The following is a 15129-nucleotide window of genomic DNA, read 5'->3' as shown; positions in this document are numbered from 1 at the left end:
TATTGGTTTACATGGAATCCCTTGGTGAGATATTGGCCTCTTATGGCAAGCTCTAGAGGTCATATTTTCAGACTGCTACTAACGGTATATGATACGGGTGGTGAAAGGAAAGGGACACCTGTTATACCCTGAGCCAGACTGATGTCTTGGATGGAATATTGAATGTGGAGTTCAGAGATCTCTGCTACAACCCTCACTTTGCCACATCCTAATTGTACAACTGTGAACAAGTCTGAACCTCTTGGAAACTAAAAAATGTCATGTACCAAGGAAGCTGATGAGGGCTGTCCAAAACAAATGGATCCAGGTTTTCCATGATTAAATTTAATGAGTGTTCCCAGACTCATGCCATTCTATAAACATGGAATGGAGTGTGACTATTGTAAATTATTTTAAATTATTTTAATACACATATTATCTATTTCATATTTCTGCATTTTTATATAGCATAGAATTATGCATATATACAAGAAGTTCAGGGAAATAAAGAATAAAACCATATGGGCAACATAATTCACCTTAAATTTACATTTATTTTCCCTGTATCTATACAGAGAAACAATCATCAAGAACTATTTAAATTCAACCGGTAAATGCACTGTGTCTTTGTTGTAATAGGCAATGATCTAAAAGCTATAAAAATTGAAAGGTGAGTTAGATATAAACTGATAGAGGTAAAAGAGACATATACGAAATGACTATAGCACAAAACAGTACCTAAAAAATCACTTCATTATTCAAACCTAGGCCATTTTTTTTCTTGACAAAGTGATTTTTTAAAATTTATGTATCTTTTTCAGTTTTTCAAGACAGGGTTTCTCTGTATAGCCCTGGCTGTCCTGGAACTCACTCTGTAGACCAGGCTGGCCTCGAACTCAGAAATCCACCTGCCTCTGGTTCCCGAGTGCTGGGATTAAAGGCGTGCACCACCACTGCTGGGCTATTTATGTATTTTTTAATTGGTTATTTATTTGTTTACATTTCAAATGTTGTCCCCCTTCCTGGCTTCCCCTCTGCAAGCCCCATCCCCCTGCCTCTATGAGGGTTCTACGTCACCCTCCCACCTCCTCCCAACCCCATAGGAAGGACAAGAGTGAATTTCAGAATCAGTGCAATCCTTATGAAAGGAAAGTGAAATGCAAACCCAAATTATAAACTCCAGTAATAACACGTTCTTGCAGTGATCACAAAAATTAAGCTGATACTAAGATCTGTATCAATAGTTCTCTAGTCTAATGTGAATTATGTGATAGGAAGAACTTTATTATCATGCTATATACTATTAATATACAAAGTAAAAAGTGAAATAAATGTGCTTTGGAAGTTTCTAATTAAAACTAGTTTGGATGTTCATGAAAGCAGTGTGACATAGAAAAGCCAGACTCATGAGAATATGTTCAGTAAAATACACACACACACACACACACACACACACACACACACACACACACACACTTGTGCACATGCGCATATGCACATAGAATGATAGGAAGATGAAGAGATAAAGAAAGACAGAAGCAATCAGGAGAAAAAGGGACAGAAACAGTGAAAATAAATTCTGTACTTAGTTAATTCAGTGAATACTATAGCCTGGATATCAAATATGTTCCAAAGTCCAATGTATAGTTAGGTTTTTTTTAATTAATTAATTAATTTTTTTATTAGATATTTTCTTTATATACATTTCAAATGTTATCCCGAAAGTTCCCTATACCCTCCCTCTGCTCTGCTCCCCTACCCACCCACTCCCACTTCTTGGCCCTGGTGTTACACGGTTGGGAAGTATGGGAATCATGATGAGGTGACTTGAATTGAGTTTATTGGATCTTGTCCTTGGAAGGATTATTAGAAAGATATCTCTCTATCTGTCCATTCCCCACTATCTCCCTCTCTGAATCAGCTTCCTCAGCAATGGTAGTCCCCTTTCATTTCCAAATAAGGCACACAACAATAAGGCCATGTGAGTATTGACTGAAATCTGTGAAATCATACACCAAAATAAACCTGTATCTTTCTTATAATTATCTCCTGAATGAACTGATAATATGGGACATTTCTACACAGACAAGAATTTTTCTTACCTATGTATGCTTCAGTGAGGTTCAATAACAATTCTTAGGATCTCTGGATTTATTCTCAAAATCTTCTATAAAACACAAATAATACACTAATATGACTAGATTAAATGTTTAAAATAAAAAATAATGCTTAAAAGGAGACTAATGTTATCTCAGAATGACCAATCTGTCCCTTAGCCATCTTGAAAAGTTTACAGGAGTTTGAGAAGTAAGCATTTCATAATCTATGTAAGTAGAAGGTGTTTTTAAATGTTAAAGGTCAAGGGATGGTATAACAGTGGGAAAGGAACAGGCCTTATTTAGAATGAATGCTGATAGCTGTATAGTTGTGTAATAGAAATGACTAGTTCCATTTCTAAAATTCATTATTCTGATTTGCCACTTGTTTTGTGTTAACTTCCAAATAAGCACTATTTAAAAATTCCTTCTTTCCCAAGCTATGTGAATATTTTTCTATATAATTATTCTTAATATGGTTAATGATTTACAACTTTATGCTTCAAAAGCAAAATAAAAGTTCTGAAAGAATAATTTCACCAACTTAAAACTCAAGACGCATCATTGATGTCTTGGTGAAAATAGCTGAGATTATGTCACGCAGTACAGTCTTCTGTTATGTGAAAAGTCTCTTTTGCACTTGCACAGAAACATGACATCCACACTGATGTGTAAATAGAACTGTTCATGAACCTTGAATTTGAATTATGGAAATCTCAAGCAGGATATTGTAATCATGGTCTGACTTGATATGTTCACCCTGACAAGAAATGAAGCATTTGCTGTGCACTTGAAAAATAACAGTATTCTTGTTAAGAATGCTCTTTTGGCTTCCTTATCAAAACAGGATTTCATTCTGGAATATTTGAAGATATTAGTACAATAGACATATTGAGATAATTTCAGTTAAAATTTAGTTTTAAAAGGTGAGGATGAGAACTGCGTTTGAAGAGGAATCAAAGTGAATCACTTGATTTAAAACAATTTGGAACTTTGAGTTCCTTAAAACTAAACTATAAGGTAAGAACATAAAACGATGAGCTAGCAGCAAAACTAAACATGAAGGCCAAAGTAACGTTTAAAGCACATCCATAATATGCAACTGCTTATGTTTGCTTCGAGTGGGATCAAAACTCTGAGTCACAAGTATTCTCAGAGCCTCTTGGTGAGGTATTATGGAGCAACAACAACTGGACATTCTCAAAAGCATTCCTGGAATAAGACTTAAGCTTCTCAATTGCATTACTCAAGACTAGAATTTCTGTAAGTTTGATCAGATAAAGCACACAGATATGGATTCAAGACTGTATTTTAAAAATTCCCCAAGATAATTTGCAATGAGTTCACAATTCTTTCACAATTTAGCAGAAAGGGCACTGAAAACGCAAACAGTTTTGACTTAAGTTTTCACTAGCACAAACTGAGAAAAATAAAAAGCGACTTTCATGGCTTAAGTAGGGATTAACTTCAAGAATATGACCATTTCGCTTTGAAAGGATGATTGAAACGATTCTCTTAATTATAGAAATGTGTATTCCCTACACACCCCCTATTTTTAAAGCATTATCTTAGTATTTCAGGCTGACCTGGGCTTGCTATGAAGCCAAAGCTGACTTTGAATTTCAGATACTCCACCCCTGAGTTCTGGGACTACAAGATTGAACCTCCAGCCTAGTATATCTTCCTATTATCAGAGTTCCCTAGTTTAAAGAGAAAACCATAAATGGAGTGGAGAATTAAGAATCTATTTATGAAAGCAAGTTGCCTATTTTACCTTGAGTGAAGGGCCCTAACTCTGCTCCTAGGATTCAACTACATGTGCAAGGAACTTGTGAACCAAAAAAAAAAAAAAAAAGCATGGCTCCTTAAATGCTAAACTAAGCTACTGGAGTTGTACCCAGAAATAGATGGCTTGTAAGCTATGCCTTTTGCTGCTTCTCTGCTGACATAAGCAACTGCAGAACATAGAAGCAATGTGCTCGAAGAGGAGTAGCCTATAGTCAGTCATGGAGAGGCCAGGAAAGTTTTCAAAGGCTCCAAATGTAGTTAGCACTGAATAAAATCCTAGGCAGGAATCTATTTTTACAATATGAGCAGGCAACTTGCCCTTTGCTGAACTAGTGTGTTCTTTTCCCGGGTTTCAACCAGCTCCTTTCTTGATTTTCTTCAACTGATTTTCTATTTTTTTTTAAGTGGGAAAAAAGCATTGTGATTGGAATCAGACCACCTGAGTTAGAATTTGATTTTGAGCAAGTTACTTAACTCTCAAGAACTTGTTTTCTTATCAGTGAAATGGAAGTTGTTGTGTCCCCTCAGTAGGCTCACATGTTGCCAATCGAGTCCCCAGTGAATCCTATCACTGAGAGGTGACTGGATCATAAGGGCTAATCAAAGAGTCAATGCACTGATGGACTCATAAATTGATGACCTTATTAGGAGATGGTAGACACTTTAAAAGGTAGGCCCTGATTGGATAAAGTGGGACACTAGGCACTTGAGTGACTTTATCTTGTCACAGGCCCATCTCTGGCTCTGCTTTGCAACCACCAGGAGATGAGCAGTTTAGTTCCACCACACCCAGCTTCCATAACTTTCTGCTTCAAACACAAGAAAATCAGCCAACCATGGATTGCAACTTTTGAAACTATGAACTCAAATCAACCTTTCCTCCACAAAATAGTAAGGAACAGGGAAAAAACATTAAAGACTTTAGCAGAGAACACACACAATTTTAGTCAGTTCAATAAATGTTTTCTATTATTGTCAAGGGTGCCAGCACTGTGTGAATTTTATATCACTCAAACACAAAAGCAAAATTATTTTATTTTTTTCTTATTATTTTGTCCTTAATATGACTTGTTCCAGTACTGGCTATTTGAAATTTCTCTTGAATCTCTTTAAAAAGTCTTTCAGTATGTCAGATTTCAACTGTCTCTTATCTGGGATATATAACAATGCCTCCTAATTGCTTTCTCAACTCATAACCTGTTAAATTAATTTTCCTAGGGTTATAGATATAAAACCACTACCCTTAAGCTGAAGATTAGTGCAGTCACAAAAGAATTGGCTGCAGGTGGAAATAGTCCACTAATTTGTTATGTCTTCCTAAATAGTTAACAGAGTTGCTATGTCTTTATATGCCATAATCACTGAAGGGCCCACGGCATATATGTTTATAGCAAACTGTGTAGTAAAAATATACTTTGAAACTATGAACTCACATCAACCTTTCCTCCACAAAATAGTAAGGAACAAGGAAAAAACATTAAAGACTTTAGCATAGAACACACTCAATTTTAGAGAGTTATTTTGCTCATTCTCATATTAGCAATATAATTCACAGTGCAGGGCATGTACTATATCCTCAGTTAACAATGTATAAAAGAACAAATGTGATAATGAGTGGAATTATATCACAGATGCCTCTGATAACTTCAGCATAGTAGATTGGATGTGTAGTAACTTCAGAAGATGATTCAAAGAGAGTTGACATTGTTACTTAACATCCAATTGCATGTCATGTTCCATTCAGCCCAAGTCGTGTTAATTTAGTCATCATTTGGCATGTGTGAACAGGGAACTCATTTATAAACGTGAATAGTGTGCATTCAGACATGATTAACAATGTGAGCTAGATGTAGCATGGCAGCCAGATCCCCTCCAGTGTCCAAAGACAAAGTTGAGACATTGATGCTAAGAAACAAGAAGTTGCTTCTGTGAAGGAAACAACTCAAAAAATAGCTTAGTCAATGTGAAACATGTTTTTTAGTAGATAGAAATGTGTTCATTGGACTTTCATTTTAAGCATATATTTTTGAAAATTTTACAAATGCTGGAACCACTTCTTGAAATGGACAAATAGTTATTAACATAGGAGGTTATTGCTAAAATATTATTTCAAAATGTGCACAATTTCCTACATGCTTTTGTGCATATGCACAGAGAGAGAGAGACAGAGAGACAGAGAGAGACAGAGAGAGACAGAGACAGAGAGAGACAGAGAGAGACAGAGACTGGGATACATAAATGGTGGGGGGAGGTAAGAATGGCATCTGACAAAATGACAATATGTCTGCATTACATATTGCCAACAGCAGCAAAGATTCTTTGGGAGGTATGACTGGCATTCTGAAAAGGAGCATAGTACTAATAATTAAAAGATGGCAGTTAAACCATTCAAAAGAAGTTATATATAAATAAAAGTGACTATGCTTAGGAGTTTAACTTTGTCCAGGAAGACCTATATCTAGACACTGAGGTTGTTTAAAAGTTATAGAAACAGAAAGATTTTTAAGAACTCATACATAAACAGGCTCTATAAGCTTGAAATATGTATATGCTACAGATTCAAATTAAGTCCTAGGGTAACCAACCATGTCATTTTCTTTTACTTTTCTGAATAATACAATGTGGACTTCTTCCTGCATTCTCATACATGATCTCCCAACAGCACAATTCAGAGGAGGAAAAATGGTGCCTAAGGAGATCAGGTAGTTTACCTAATGCTACATACCAAGCAAGTGACCAAACGTTCTCTTTGGTAGTTATCAGAGTTTGGGTCTCTTCTTTGAACAAATGGAAAAAAAAATTCCTGCTCCTCCTGCCTTACCGCATTTCAGGACAGAAAATAGCATCTTGTTATCTGATCAGCTGCTTGCATTTAGTAGGTAAGTGTGTGGAAATAGGTATGCATTCAGTGATGCAGGTGGTGTGGGTCAGTGTAGTACAGATCCTAACTAAGTGGTCATAAAGGTGAATCCCAACAGAGGGCAACTGAAAAGAGAAACATACCGGGAAAACTGAGGTTTTCTATGCCAAAACTAAGGATTGCCTGACAAATGTTGAATTATGATAGTCAGACTTAGGTAAAAAGTGAAAGAGCAAAAGATGCCAGTATTTCTAAGTAAACTCTGACATCCTGCTTCTAAGGTCCTGACCCTGTGCAAGGCACAAGCTCCTTACTGTTCCTCTCCATCCACCTTCCCATCTGTGACCTATCAGAGAATATGAACTCTGTCTTTGCAAAGCCCCCACAGTCAAGACAGGAGAGGGCTTTAGAGGCAAAACAATCTCCATGGGAAAAACTCCAAGTTAGAATTTCTTGGACAGAAGGGAAGCAACTCAGCATATTCAAGTCTGTTCAGTTAAGTTGATGAGTAGGTGGGGAATTCTCTAGTAAAACGGTGTTTTGTTTTGTTTTGTTGGGGCTTTGTTTTGTATTGCTCCCTTCATACAACAGACCTCTATTCTGTTTTATGTAGCAAGACTATTTATAAACTCTCTACCACCAACTCTAAATCACCAGCCACCACAGCTTGAATTTCATTAGTTAGGCTCTTTATGTCACCAGTTTAAGAGAGCTGACTGAAGAAACACTTTAACTCTACTAGACGGATATCCATGTAAATCTTCACAATGCTTTGTAAGCCAGTCCGTCAGATAGTTTTCCTATGAGAGCCACACCAGCATCTGGTTATATTGTGTATGCCCTACATCCCTGAACACATAGGTACACACACCCCTGCTTCCCCCTACCCACCCCCCGCTGGTTACACAGCTGGTGGCTGAAGAGAAACAGGCTCTGGGCTGAGACCTTACTCTGGCTATCCCGATCAGGGAGAAAGAAATCTGGGTTATTTCACTGATTCATTAGGAAAGAGCTTTCTACCCTCCCTTCTCTGGATCTTATCATGTCCTGTCTGCAAAATGAGGAGTTAGGGAGACAAAAGCCCCGTCTTCCTCATCTAACATTGCTTTAAGTTGGAAAAATAAAATTATAAAAGAAAACAAAAAGCATGAAAGGAAAAACAATGTTGGACTATGAAACAAGCAACTACAAACTGACTTCTGGGTGTTCTTTAAACGGAAGATAGTCTAAAGGTGTAGAACAGTCAGGGAACTGTGCTTTCTGGCCTGGGTGGGTTGCAGAACTCAGAAACCTTGGGTTGGCTCCAAGTTACAGTCCCTGGCCCCGCGGGGGGCCAGGCCCAAGTTTGGGAAAACAGAGTCAGGGGCTATTGTGGTCCAGACAGAAGCAGAAAGACACGACAGGCAAGCTTCCTTCCTGCCTTGCTCTTATCTGAGGGTGCAGAAGGCAGTAGGAGCATGCCTGGGGTGCAGGTGAGGCATGTCTACCCTAAGCCGGCCATCAGCTCCAGTTCCCCTCTCTTTCCAACTAAGCAGCTACCCACCCCCACTCGGTTGCACTGCAGAGCTCGGGCCCCCTCCCGCTCCTCCCTCAGCACCTCCCTGGCCCCGCCCACCCTCTCCCACCCAGCCTGGGACTGCGTCATAAGTAAGCCCAGACCTGAGCTCGCTGCTGCCTGTGGAAGACTGGGAGAGGAGACACTAAGTGCTGCTCAAGCAAGCGCGATCCTCTCCTCTTTCAACCTGCAGCCCAAGATACTGATTCGAGCCGCGCCTTACCGCGCAGCCCGAAGATTCACCATGGTGAAGATCGCCTTCAACACCCCTACGGCGGTGCAAAAGGAGGAGGCGCGGCAAGATGTAGAGGCGCTCGTCAGTCGCACTGTCCGAGCTCAAATCCTGACTGGCAAGGTAGTTCCCACTGGGCCCACCTCTGTCTTCTGGGGTTTGGGGATGGAGAGAAAAGGGGGAATATGCAGGTGCAGAGAGTAAACTGTTGGCTGCCCTGCAGCGGAGTTCCAGGCAGGCCAATCTGCATTGAGTTGAGTGGGTCACCTTTTACTCTGCTTCAACTTATTCCCTCTGCATCCATGCGATTCTATCGCTTAACACCACCTACCCCAGGGAAGTTGTTGGAAGGAGTTTGAAGAAATTCCTGCATGTCATTTGTTCTGAGAAATGGGTTATGGAATTATCCAGAGAAGCAATTATAGCTACAGGGGCCGAGCAGCCACACGGAGTGAACAAGGGCAAGAGACTTAACTGTTCTTTATTTTTGACATGGGTAAAGTTATATGAATCTCTGTCTTTGTAGGACTGCTTTTGTGGCGGTTGAATGGAGGCAAGGGGCAGCCTGAACTCCAAACTGTATGTTCTGGGGAAAGTGTGTTTCTGCACGCGCATGAGCGCGCGCGCGCGCGCGTGTGTGTCTGTGCACGCGCGCGCGCACACCACCCCCCCACACACACAATTTTAGTTAGTGTTAAGGGTTAGATAATGGAGCTATTAAAACATATATTGGTTTTAATTCTTGATAAATCACGTTTAAAAATAAAATTTGAGATCTTATTGTTTTGGTTGTTATTATTTTTTACTTTTTATTATTTTTTTAGCAATATCCCTCATATAGCCATGTGAAGCATATCCATGTTGCTATTTAAACAATTCATTTTCCAGGCACTGGAGAAGTTCTCTCTTCCTAGGTTGTTCATCTAGACAAATTTATATTTCCTTTTAATGCCAACCATGTTTGTAGTGTCGATAAACTCTTTTTCCTCAGTTAAATCTTAGTTTGAAAAAGTGATAATATTTTCTTCTACTTCTGTGGAATCTGCAGTACTGGAGCTCGATCTGCCTTAACTTGTCCTGGTGTCTTTAGAGAGTTTTCTCTTCTAGGTTCAGACTGGATATTTGAAAAGTGCTTTGAGTGACATCTGAATGCATATAGTAAAACATAATTATGCATACAATTTGGAATGCCAATGTGCGCTGCCGCAGAACTTTCATCATGGAAACTTCCGATATTTAACTGCAATCAAACTAGCTTTTGTGTATCACACATTTTAGAACTCAAAAGTAACACCCCCCTTGCATTGTTGAGGTTTTAATTAAATGACACAAGGTCAAAAATATGTAGTTGTCTTCCTACTAACTTTGTAAATGAAACACGGCCAGATTTGAGGGGAGGTCTAAGGAGATGCCAGTTGTTAAAAATAGCCACACAGTAATCCTTTTTTCCCCTCGCCACCAAAAACTTCATGACTTGTAGAAAGATTCAATTAATATGTAATACTTCTGCCAGTCCTGTGGTGTGATGGGGACTAAATAAAAACAAACCTTTCACTTGATTATATTTTTTGTTAGGTTTCAGAGAAGCGGCAATAGAATCCTGTCCTGGCCCCCTTTGTCAGTAAAACATGACACATTACTTTGCGATATATGGATTAGGTCTGATCAACAGAGAATGAACACATTGGACTGATATTGGCAAGTGATATACAGTAACTTTTAAAATACACTTCAAAAAGAAATTAGCTATGATAATCAATTCGTTCAACTACACCGAATCTCACAAAGTTAAACGAAAACAAAAGAAATCCTTGTTCCTCCTAAATAGGGACCTCTAGTGAAACCGAGACCCTCATACTTTAGCCATACTAAACAATAAACTTCCTGAATTATTGGAAAAGAGATATGAAATTACAGTTCAAATTGTTCTTCTGTCTCAATAACAAAAAATTTCATTGCTCAGAGAATTTCAAATTAAGCTATTATGTGCCTTTTAGCAAGTCATTTCATATTTCCGCACCTAAATTTAATTATACAAAATGTCTCCTGAGATCCCACAGTTCTATGACAGTAGTTTCCAATCAAAATTTAAAGTTCAGTTTCTGTAGTGTTCAGTATTATATAGACTTTTAAGGAAAATAATTAAGACATTTCAGTATGTGTAGAATCTAACTGATGAAATAAGCTTAAATAAATTTTATTAAAAATATGAATCTCAAATTTTGACCTCTAAATTAAAAAAAAATCTTTATTTTGAAAACAAAATTATCAAATGATTTTCTACCCATGCTTATTCCATATTAACAAGCATTTTTTTTTACCAAATTTAATATAAGGGCAGTTAAATATCCAAGTATTATAGCAATTTCATGAAAAACTCCAATGGAAGGCCAACGAAAATAATTGTTTAATATCAGCTTGGGTTATCAGGGCTGAGATTGCCTGACTTCACTAATTCTATCGTCGAGATGTAATGTGGCCGAGGAGTATGTTGTGACATGCAAATTTAAAATGGCACGCCTTGCAGCTCCATGCCCTATAATTAATTGCTTCCTTTTTGTTTTGGATCTTTCTTTTGAGAATTCATCAGAAAATTATTGATTTCATAGAATGTTTAAATTACTGCTTCACAGACAGCTCTTGTATGTAGCATATTCTCTACATTCACAACTAGTGTTTAATCTAAGACTTGGAAAATAACATTAGTGTAGTCTACAGAGGAATGGATAATGCCAGCAAGCAGTATACTTACTAATAAAATTAAGAATAGTAATTAATCAATTTCTAAAATGAAAGGTAATAACTCTTTTCCAACTTGACAATAAAGCCAACAAACTGAAGGTTACTAACATTCTTTTAACTTAATAAACTGATTTCAAAACAAATAGCTAAGAGTCTATTTCTATATTCTAGAAAGCCAGTGTTCACAAAAAAAAAAACCTAGTTCCAATCACTTAAAGAACATACTTTCTAGAGACAAGCTATACTATATCATATCTATAGTTAAAAATACTGTTGCATCCATTAAACATGTGTTAAAGGGGTAGGCCTATATTAAGTGTTTTTAATAAAAATATGTCATTATATAAATTAATGATTATTTTAATATAATTCTACAAATGAATATTTTGAAATAATGCTATATTTCTATTTAAGTTTGAAAATGCCAGGAGGAAGGCTGGGGTAGGTGAAGATACTCTCTATATATGCATCAGAAATTGTCTTGGGAGTGGGCGGGTAGGGGAGTGGGGGTGGGTGGGTATGGGGGACTTTTGGTATAGCATTGGAAATGTAAATGAGCTAAATACCTAATAAAAAATGGAAAGAAAAAAAAATATTTCCTATTCTATAGGCTGCCAAAAAAAAAAAATAAATAAATAAAAAGAAATTGTCTTGAAGTAATATTTGATTGGAATGTCTTTGTTTATTTTTAAAATATCTTGATTTTTAGGGGTGATAAATTGCACACAAAAGCAAGTGTCTAAAAGTTTAATTGTGGTTTGTTTTCTATTTTGCGTTTTAATGAATAGGAGCTCAGAGTTGTCCCGCAGGAGAAAGATGGCTCATCTGGGAGATGCATGCTTACTCTCCTAGGCCTCTCATTCATCTTGGCAGGACTGATTGTTGGTGGAGCCTGCATTTACAAGTACTTCATGCCCAAGGTAATAGTTCTAATTCTTAACACTTTGAATTACTAATTGCCATGCATTTACTTATCGGCCTAAATAATTATGTAATGGTAACCAGAGAAAGTGAAGACTTGAACGCTTTCAAATTACCATTCAATCTCTGCTATTGCTTAGGCCTCACGATGCTAACTATAATGAAGTAGCCTCAGATTGACACAGTACAATGAACTGACATGAATCTAAGAAATAAATGCAAGTGCGTGGTGAATATTAGAAAATTTTTACTTCCCCATTTTTATCTCATAGAGCACCATTTACCATGGTGAGATGTGCTTCTTTGATTCTGAGGATCCTGTCAATTCCATTCCTGGAGGAGAGCCATACTTTCTGCCTGTGACTGAGGAGGCTGATATCCGTGAGGATGACAACATTGCCATCATTGATGTGCCTGTGCCCAGTTTCTCTGATAGCGATCCGGCGGCAATTATTCACGACTTTGAGAAGGTGCATTTCTCTTGCTTGCAGCTATTTACGAATTTTTTTTCCCTCCAGTACTGTAAGGCAATGAATCTATTCATAAATGAACATCTTTTCAAAGCAAAGTCCTTTCACTATGTTGTGATTGCATAGAAAGTGGTGAAATTTTCAAGCTGTTTGTTCAAAAGGTTCTTAGTAAATCTGCAATATTAATACCCATCTTTTCCCACCTCCCCAACAGGGAATGACTGCTTACCTGGACTTGCTTTTGGGAAACTGTTATCTGATGCCCCTCAATACTTCCATTGTTATGACTCCAAAGAATCTGGTGGAACTTTTTGGAAAACTGGCAGTATGTATTTTAGAGATCAAATTTTTCTATAAGCATTTCCAAATAATTTTGCTTCGTTATTCTAAAAAGTTAATGAGTTGGGCCAGACATTCCATTTTCGTTGAAACATTTTTGAATGAAAAGTGTGTGCTGTGCCAAAATAGATGGAACTGAAGTATTTTATATTAAGTAATGTAAGCCAGTCAGACAGACAAGTACTTTATGTTCTCCTTCATATGTAGTAGCTAAAAATGTTCACCTGAACACAGAACACTGATTAATAGCGGTTGAGAAGGGAAAGTGTGTAGGAGGAGGTGGATAAGGAGAGGTTGGATTTGATCAATGCATGCAGTGTGTGTGTGCAAATAGCACACTGAACTTGAAACCCATAAACACATGTGTGTATAATAAAAATAGTATAGTATATAAAACTTCTAAAATGAATTCCATTTTTAATAATGTCTATTTTTAAAAGACTATAAGTAGGGATTTAAATACTGTCTTTAAGAATGTGTCATTTTAATCTCTCTTGATATCATTTATAGAGTGGCAAGTATTTGCCTCATACTTATGTGGTTCGTGAAGACCTGGTTGCTGTGGAAGAAATTCGTGATGTTAGTAACCTTGGTATTTTTATTTACCAACTTTGCAACAACCGAAAATCCTTCCGCCTTAGACGCAGAGACCTTCTGCTGGGTAGGCAATTTATTACTATTGGATGAGTGATAGAGAGTGAGGGGAGACTGCATCAGAATAGCATTTCTCAAGCACAGCAAACTCACAAGTCACTTTTTTTTTTTATGCCTTCACAGGTTTCAACAAGCGTGCCATTGACAAATGCTGGAAGATTAGACACTTCCCCAATGAATTTATCGTTGAAACCAAGATCTGTCAGGAGTGAAATGTGACAGATAAAGAGTATCCTTGATAATAAGAAGTCAGGAACTTACCGTCTGACTTGGAAAATTGAAATTGATGGGATACTCATGCTATTTACTCATACATTTACTCTATTGCTTATACTGGAAAAGGAAAGGGAAAGGGGGGAGAAAACTACTAACCACTGCAAGCGATTGTCCAATTCTACTTTAATTGACATTGCTTGCTGTTTTCAACAAGTCAAATGATTATCTTTTCTCTTGAATTTATAGGGTTTAGATTTCTGAAAGCAGCATGAATGTGTCATCTTACCATCCTGACAATAAAGCCCATCCTCTGGTTTTATTTAAAGCAAGCTCTTTCCAACATCACTTGGCTAGAGCATGCTTTAAATTTAAAATATTTGAAATTTGTTTTTGACATTTTTTTGTGTGAAACATGTCAAATCTCTTACCATTCTTTGGTTTTCTTCTTTATTATGTTCAACTCTCCTGATTTCAGAAGTTACATTTTTGCATTTCTATCAGGTGCTGTGTAACGAATCTGACTGATATGTGAACAATCTTCATGAGGAAGCAATTTTTTACTCATGTAATGATTCTTTCTCACTGATATCTGTATTGTGAAATCCACAGAACTGTACAGGTGCTGAATGCTGTAAGGAGTTCTGGTTGTATGAATTCTACAACCCTATAATAAAGTTTACCGTATTCAATCATGTTTTATTTTCATCACTTGACAGATCCTTAATGTGGAAATTATTGATTTAGCTTTTGTTAACATTAATCAGTTATAAAATTATGAACATAAATCCACTTCCATTCCCATCTCTACATACTCATGTTTCATGATCTCATATTTCCGATTTTCACTTTGTAGTAATTATGTTATAAATATCTTACAATGTTCTTGCCATACAAATTCAACTACTTACTGGGATTCTTCAGCTCAGAGCAATTGAAAATCTTACTGTTTTTCCCACTTTATAACTACATAAACAATGATAGGCATCTGTAGCAGCTCACCAAAGATGAACATTGAACAAGACAATGAGACATTTTGAAGTTAAATTAATTTATTTAGTGTGGTGGTGTGTGCCAAGACAAGTATGTGGAGGTCAGAGAACAGCTTTCTCGAGTAGATTCTCTCCTTGCATCTTTACACATGTGCCGGGGATGGAACTCAGGCCCTTAGCTTCTCAGGCTGGTTGAAACATATTCTTTAACCTTTGGGCCAGTACTGGTTCAACAGTGATGATTTTCAACAGTTTCACAGGCTTGACATCTTTACACATTTATCTAGA

At 37.2% G+C, this 15129-nt stretch overlaps 1 protein-coding gene across 1 annotated transcript; it reads left to right on the top strand.

The window, feature by feature from the left end:
- The first annotated feature begins 8378 nt into the window (after positions 1–8378).
- Positions 8379–14544, top strand: Itm2a (integral membrane protein 2A). Its single transcript, NM_008409.2, has 6 exons — positions 8379–8633; positions 12041–12172; positions 12446–12643; positions 12858–12968; positions 13493–13643; positions 13760–14544. Exons 1-6 carry the CDS (start codon positions 8523–8525, stop codon positions 13846–13848), a joined length of 792 nt encoding a protein of 263 aa, NP_032435.2. The 5' UTR covers positions 8379–8522; the 3' UTR covers positions 13849–14544.
- The last annotated feature ends 585 nt before the right edge of the window (positions 14545–15129 follow it).

The sequence above is a fragment of the Mus musculus genome, chromosome X, assembly GCF_000001635.26.
Source record: "Mus musculus strain C57BL/6J chromosome X, GRCm38.p6 C57BL/6J".
NCBI classification, from domain to species: Eukaryota; Metazoa; Chordata; class Mammalia; order Rodentia; family Muridae; genus Mus; species Mus musculus.
This window is presented reverse-complemented; position numbering and strand designations above follow the sequence as displayed.

Excerpts from the sequence above, each read along its gene's own strand:
- Itm2a (NM_008409.2), top strand. The coding sequence starts at position 8,523 with ATGGTGAAGATCGCCTTCAACACCCCTACGGCGGTGCAAAAGGAGGAG. Across the intron at positions 12,173-12,445 it reads ACAAGTACTTCATGCCCAAG|AGCACCATTTACCATGGTGA; the intron begins GTAATAGTTCTA and ends TTTATCTCATAG. Across the intron at positions 12,969-13,492 it reads AACTTTTTGGAAAACTGGCA|AGTGGCAAGTATTTGCCTCA; the intron begins GTATGTATTTTA and ends TATCATTTATAG.